This window comes from Eriocheir sinensis, unplaced genomic scaffold (genome assembly GCF_024679095.1).
Source record: "Eriocheir sinensis breed Jianghai 21 unplaced genomic scaffold, ASM2467909v1 Scaffold371, whole genome shotgun sequence".
Lineage (NCBI taxonomy): Eukaryota > Metazoa > Arthropoda > Malacostraca > Decapoda > Varunidae > Eriocheir > Eriocheir sinensis.
Window position 1 is genome coordinate 12,972 of NW_026111689.1, and position 7,407 is coordinate 20,378.

Genomic DNA, 7,407 nt, shown 5'->3' on the forward strand with positions numbered 1-7,407 from the left:
CCCTTCTCTTCGCATATCTCTTCTACTCTCTCTCTCCTTCTCTTCCTTACGTACGCTAACAGGCCATAAAATACATTCCTGCTGTGATGTGAACGTTGTCGGGCTTGTAGCCTGCGTGTGCGGGGAGGTGTAAAACGCATTCTTTTTATGATGCTAATGGTTTGGTGTCTTGCGTGAGGGTGTTGGAAGTGCAGGAACAGAAGCAATAGCAGGAGGAGGAGCGGGAGGAGGAGGAGAGAGGATGTGTTTGAGTCAATATGAAAACCGTATGATGCAGTTTCGTCTTTCTCTTGTCTTTTTTTTTTTCGTGTGTGTGTGTGTGTGTGTGTGTGTGTGTGTGTGTGTGTGTGTGTGAAAAGAATAGTTCAATGATTCTGATGCTCTTTTTTTTTCCTTTCCTTCTTTCGTGTGTGTGTGTGTGTGTGTGTGTGTGTGTGTGTGTGTGTGTGTGTGTGTGTGTGTGTGTGTGTGTGTGTGTGTGTGTGTGTGTGTGTGTGTGTGAAAAATTTGCTCAATGATTATAATGCTCTTTTTTTCCCTTTCCTTCCCTCGTGTGTGTGTGTCTGTGTGTGTGTGTGTGTGTGTGTGTGTGTGTGTGTGTGTGTGTGTGTGTGTGTGTGTGTGTGTGTGTGTGTGTGTGTGTGTGTGTGTGTGTGTGTGTGTGTGTGTGTGTGTGTGTGTGTGTGTGTGTGTATTTATGTATGTGTGAAAAATTTCGTTCAATGATTCTAATGCTTTTTTTTTTTCCTTTCCTTCCTTCGTGTGTGTTTGTGTGTCTGTGTCTGTGTCTATGTGTGTGTGTGTGTGTGTGTGTGTGTGTGTGTGTGTGTGTGTGTGTAGGTGGCTAAGCTGAGCGGCAACGGGTGGCGGTGTGACGTGCTGGAGCGGGTGTTGTGGATGAAGAACTGGATGACACACTCGTCCGTCCACTTCTACAGGTCACACAGCATCAGGTGAGCAGCTCATACCATTACCTGCCCGACCTCCCTCCCTCCCTCGCTTACCTCTCTTCTGTTCCTCTCCCCTTACTTGTCCCCCACTCTCCTCTTCAATTACCTCTTCATTTGCTATCTCTCCTTCACCTCTTCTCTCCATCTTCCTTCCCTTCCTTCACCTTCCTCTCTCCCTCCCTCCCTCGCTTACCTCTCCTCTGTTTCTCTCCACTTACCTGTCCCCTCCTCTCCTTTCATTTCATTTACCTCATCCTTTGCTCTCTCTCCCTTACCTCTTCTCTCCATCTCCCTTCCCACCCTTCACCTGCCTTCCTCTCTCCCTCCCTCACTTATTTGATCTCTTTCTTCCTTCCCTCCTTTCCTTAACCTTCCTCCATTTCCTCTTTCCCGTCCTATACCTGTTCTACCTCCCTCACTCACTCTCTTTCTTACCTCTCCTCTGTTCCTCTCCTCTTCCTTAACCTCTTCATTTGCTCTTTCTCCCGTACCTCTTCTCTCCATCTCCCTTCCCTTCCTTCACCTTCCTTCCTCTCTCCCTCCCTCACTTACTTAATCTCTCTCCTCCTTCCCTCCTTTCCTTATCCATCCTCCATTACCTCCCTCCTCCCTCCCTCACTGCCTCACTCTTCCCTCTCACTTTCCTCCTTTCTTTACCTCTCCCCTCCCTTTATTCACCTTTCTTTACCACTCCCCTTCATCTCTCCTTCCCTTCCTCTCTTACCTCTCTCTCTCCCTTCCTCACCTTCCTCCCTCTCTCCACTCTCACTTACTTAACCTTCCTCCTCCTTCCCTCCTTTACTACAACTTCCTCTATTTCCTTCCTTCCTTTCTTTAACTGTCCTCCCTTTCTCCCTCTTTTACATTTCAATATTTTACCATTCCTTCACCTTCTTCCTTACCTCTCTCACTTAACTGTACCTCTGCTCTCTCTCCCTTTCCTCCCTTCCTTCACTTTCCTCCCTTCCTCTCCTAACTCTCCTCTCCCTCTCCCTTCCCTTCCATCTTCACCTTCCTCCCTTCCTTCGCCCTTCCTTCCTTCCTTTACCTGCCTACCATCTTTCTATCTCCTCTTACATCATCTTCCCATTTTCTTTCACATCTTCCCATCTTCTTTCCCATCATCACCCCATTTTCTTTACCATCATCTTCCCATTTTCTTTCCCATCATCTTCCCATTCTCTTTCACATCATCTTCCTATCTTCTTTCTCATCATCTTCCCATCTTCTTTTCCATCATCTTCCCATTTTCTTTTACAACTTCCCATTTCCTTTCACATCTTCCCATCTTTTTTCACATCATCTTCCCATTTTCTTTTACATCTTCCCATTTTCTTTCACATCTTCCCATCTTCTTTTCCATAATCTTCCCATTTTCTTTTACATCTTCCCATTTTCTTTCACATCTTCCTATCTTCTTTTCCATAATCTTCCCATTTTCCTTTACATCTTCCCATTTTCTTTTCCATCATCTTCCCATATTCTTTCACATCAACTTCCCATTTTCTTTTCCATCATCTTCCCATTTTCATTCACACTATCTTCCCATTTTCTTTCCCATCATCTTCCCATTTTCTTTCCCATCATCTTCCCATTTTCTTTCACATCATCTTCCCACTTTCTTTCCCATCATCTTCCCATTTTCTTTCCCATCATCTTCCCATTTTCTTTCCCATCATCTTCCCACTTTCTCTCCCATCATCTTCCCATTTTCTTTCCCATCATCTTCCCATTTTCTTTCCCATCATCTTCCCATTTTCATTCACACCATCTCCCCATTTTCTTTCCCATCATCTTCCCATTTTCTTTCCCATCATCTTTCCATTTTCTTTCACACCATCTCCCCATTTTCTTTCACATCTTCCCATTTTCTTTCACATCTTATCATCTTCTTTTCCATCACCTTCCCATTTTCTTTCACACCATCTTCCCATCTTCTTTTCCATCATATTCCCATTTTCTTTCACATCTTCCCATTTTCTTTCACATCTTCCCATTTTCTTTCACATCATCTTCCCATTTTCTTTCACATCTTCCCATTTTCTTTCACATCTTCCCATTTTCTTTCACACCATCTCCCCATTTTCTTTTCTATCATCCTCCCATTTTCTTTCACACCATCTTCCCATCTTCTTTCACACCATCTTCCCATTTTCTTTCCCATCATCCTCCCATTTTCTTTCACACCATCTTCCCATCTTCTTTCACATCATCCTCCCATTTTCTTTCACACCATCTTTCCATCTTCTAATCCCATACTCCTTTCCTACACCTGCCCTTCCCGTCCCTTCTCGGCCTTTCCCTCCCTCTCTCCTTCCTTCTTTTCCTTCCTCTTCTCTTCCTCCTTCCTTCCTTTCCTCCCTTCCCTTTCTCCATCCCTCTTTCATCTACCTTCCTCTTCTCTTCCTCCTTCCTCCCTTCCCTTATCTTCCTGTATTCTCTTGATAGATTTTCGTCTTGTTTTTCTTTCTCTCTTTCCCTTCCCTTCATCTTCCAACTGTTCATTGTTCTCTAGACTTCAATTCTTACACTGTGGTAGTCTTGTTTATTCAGTGTTTTCATTTCTATCTATTTCGTCCACTCTCTCTCTTTCTTTCCATTTTTTATATGTCCGTAAGTGTTCTGTTATAATCCGTAACTGCACTTTATCCACCCTCGCCAATATTCCTTCTCTCTAAGTATAATCGGTTTTGTCTTTTATTATTTTCACCATTTTTCCTATCTCTATCTTTTTTCATTTTTTTGCTTCCTCTTTCTGCTGATAAACTGTTCTATATTTCACTTTAATTTGTCTTTTTTTATTCTATTACTCCATCGTTTTTTTTCATTTCAGTTTTTGGTGTTTTTTGCGAGTTACATTTTTTTCATTATACTGTTAAGCTTTTCTACTTTTCACTCTAATTTCTTTTTTTCTATTTCTCTATCTGTGTTTCCCTTCAAATGCGTAGTTTTTGTTGTTGTTTTTATTCTTGATCGACGGATAATTATTTCCATTTCTTCATTCTACTAAAAGCCTCTTCTAGGTTTTACTAATTTTTCTTTTTTTTATATCCCTCTATCTCTTTTCCCTTCCAGTTTCGTATTTTTTGTTGTTTTGTTTATTTTGTTATTCGATCCACGGCTAATTACATCCATTTTTTTTTCATTCAACTAAAAAGCCTCTTCGTTTTTTTACTCATATATACCTTTTTTTCTTCTATCCCTCTCTCACTTTTTTCTTCAGATTCGTAGGTGTTGTTTTATTCCTAATTATTTCCTTTTTTTTTATTCTACTAAAAGCCTCTTCGATCTTTTATTCATATTTATCTTTTTTCTTCTAGCCCACTATCACTTTTTTTCCTTCAGATGCGCAGTTGTTATTTTGTTCCTATTTTGTTACTCGACCGACGGATAATTATTTCCATTTTTTTTTTCATTCTACTAAACGCCTCTTCTATTTTTTACTACTTTATCTTTTTTTTCTATCCCTCTATCTCTTTTTCTCTTCAGATGCGTAGTTTTTGTTGTTGTTTTGTTCCTATTTTGTTACTCGATCAAAAGGTTATCATTTCTATATTTTCATTTCACTAAAAGCCTCTTCGATTTTTTACTAACTTATCTTCTATCCCTCTATCTTTTTTCCCTTCTAGATGCGCAGTTTTTTGTTGTTGTTTTGTTCCTATTTAGTTACTCGATCAACGGATATTTTTTTCTTTTTTTTCACTCTACTAAAAGCCTCTTCGATTTTTTACTCATATTTACATTTTTTCTTCAATCCCACTATCACTTTTTTTTCAGATGCGCAGTTTTTTTATTCCTGATTATTTCCATTTTTTTCGCTCTACTAAAAGCCTCTTCGAATTTTTTACTCATATTTACCTTGTTTTCTTCTATCCCACTATCACTTTTTTTCTTCAGATGCGCAGTTTTTTGTTGTCGTTTTGTTGCTATTTCGTTACTATCTCTGTGCGTAACGAACTCGTCCCTTTCTCTTTCTACTACGTAATAACCGGTTCTATCTTTCACTAATCTGACCTTTCTTCTCTATGTCATTCTTTTCCCTTTGGTCCCCACGTTTTAGTTTACTTTTAGTTTACCAATTGTGTTATTCTTTGTATAATTGATTTCACTGTTCACTACTTTTTCCTTTTATTTCTATATGGATATCTTATATCTTCTGCGCAGTTTATATTTTGCCGATTCTGTTACTTTACGGATAATCGGTTTCACTTTTCACTAATATATCTTTCTACCTATATTTCTTGTCACTAACTTAACTTGTTTTATATACATCTTTCTTTTCCTTTAGATGATCAGGTTTTACTTTGCCATTTGTGTCACTCTAAGTTATATCGGTTCTGTTTTTTCACTACTTTAACCTCTCTTACATAGCTTCCCTCTGTATCTTCTGAGCAGGATGCATATTGCTTAATGTGTTACTCTACGGATTCTCGGTTCCACGTTTCACTAATCTAACCTTTTCATCATTTCTTTTCCTTTTGATGCGCAGGTTGTATTTTGACGATTCTGTTTACTCTACGGGTTCTACTTTTCAGAAACTTTACTTTTTCTATCTCTTTTCTATCTCTTCTACCTCTACTTTTTTTTTTACATCTAAATGCACAGGTTGTATTTTGCCATTTATGCTACTTTGGATATTCGGTTAGACTTCTCACTAATCTTACCTTATTTTCTGTATCTCTCTTTTATATTATTTTCTTCTAATAATCGGTTCCATTTTCCACTAATCTAACCTTTTTCCTATATCTATCTTCTATATCTTCTGCGCAGGTTGTATTTTGCCGATTTTATTTACTCTACGAATAGTCGGTTCCAGTTTTCACTAATATAGCTTTCTACCTGTCTTTTCTTTTCACTAAATTAACCTTTCTTTACATATCTTTCATTTCCATTGGGTGATCAGGTTTTATTTTGCCACATATGCTACTCTACGGACAATCAGTTCCCTATTTCACTAACTTTTCTAAACCCCTCTCCCTCTCTCTCCTCAGGTGCGCCGTTCCCACCACTCTCGGCTACAAATACGTCATGCTTCTTGAGGACAGCGACTTCCCGACCACAACTACCATCGCCTCCCACCTCCTTACCACCACGATCCCCCCTACGACAACCACCACTACCACCACCACTACCACTAGCATCTCTGCGACTCTGGACATCATCACGGACACACACAACAGCAGTGAGGAGAGTAACGCTACGATGAGGATGACGGAAGAGAGTATTTTTATAATGGATGATGAGGATGAAGCAGCCGTGACCAGCGCCCCACGTCACGAACCCCCGCCAGTCAACGCCTCAGTGAGTTACGTGGACGTGGAGACAGCGGCCACGACAGACATCCACCCACAGACAACACCAGAGGGACACAGCACCACCCCGACGGCTGTAGCATCCTCCCAAAGGGCACCCGCGCCTTCTCCACGCCAACCCACGCCTACAACGACTCCCACGAACGCCCCCACGCCCACCACGCTGCCATGCTGGATCATACACAACAGCATGCCGCCCTTTGACCACCATGCCACCGTGCACCCCCCAGCGGCCCCAAGGAGCAGCGCAAAGCCTCGCCTGGGGGTGGCACTGCACGGTGAGACGGTCCGGGAGAAGGCGACGCTCAAGGCACACAAGCCACCCAGAAAAATTCGTAATAAAGACACAGAGAAGAAGCGCCACCCATCAAGACCCTCCGCGCGGCCCTCCAGCATCCTGGAGCACACCAAGGACCTCTGGGTGTTCCGCGGCGCTGACAACCACGGCCTGAGTCCCGGCTAGCCGCTGCCTCTCGGTCGTCTCAGCCGCGGCCACGTCAACGACTGGGCGGTGGTGGGCGCGGGCGTGGTGGCCTCTTCAGTGGGCGTGGCCTTGCTGGTGTGTGGGTTTCTCCTTGCCCGAGGGCGTAGCAAAGCCGGGCCCATGTGGGAGGCGTCCTCGTACTAGCGTGAGGGAGCGGAAGAGGACGTGGTGATGGCGGTGGGCGGCAGCAGCGAGGAGGACGAGGGGACGCTCACGGAGTCCGAGAGGACCGTGGGCGTGGTGACGGAGACCCACCGCGGCCTCAGCAACCGCCTCTACCTCCTGCTGCAGAGGGACACGGCCACCGGTATCACCCCAGACACGCTGCCAGACCCCCGCTCACCCTCCCCGGCTGACCCCACCACGTCCCCCGCCTGGCACTGACCCCCCGGCCCGCCCCTCGCCGCCCCGCCCCTCCCACGCCCTTAAGGAGAAGAAGGGAGTTGCTTCTGCCTCGGCTCCTCCCTCGCCGCTAACTGGCATTAAGGATTCCGCTCGCCTCGACACGGGACTATACTTTGGGAGCCCGCCGCGCCGACCCTCACCTGGACTTATTTCTCTCTCCCCTCTCCTTCCCCTCTCCCTCTCTCTCCCTGTCCGCCGCGGGGTGCCACACGGACGCAGCAACAAGGCAGCAGCATCACCGTTCGTGCGTGTGTGT

At 44.0% G+C, this 7,407-nt stretch overlaps 1 protein-coding gene across 1 annotated transcript; it reads left to right on the top strand.

Annotated features, from left to right (window-relative positions):
- Positions 1 to 849: 849 nt before the first annotated feature.
- LOC126991952 (uncharacterized protein DDB_G0290587-like) lies at positions 850 to 7,157 on the top strand. Its single transcript, XM_050850621.1, has 2 exons — positions 850 to 953; positions 5,942 to 7,157. Exons 1-2 carry the CDS (start codon positions 898 to 900, stop codon positions 6,723 to 6,725), a joined length of 840 nt encoding a protein of 279 aa, XP_050706578.1. The 5' UTR covers positions 850 to 897; the 3' UTR covers positions 6,726 to 7,157.
- Positions 7,158 to 7,407: the final 250 nt, after the last annotated feature.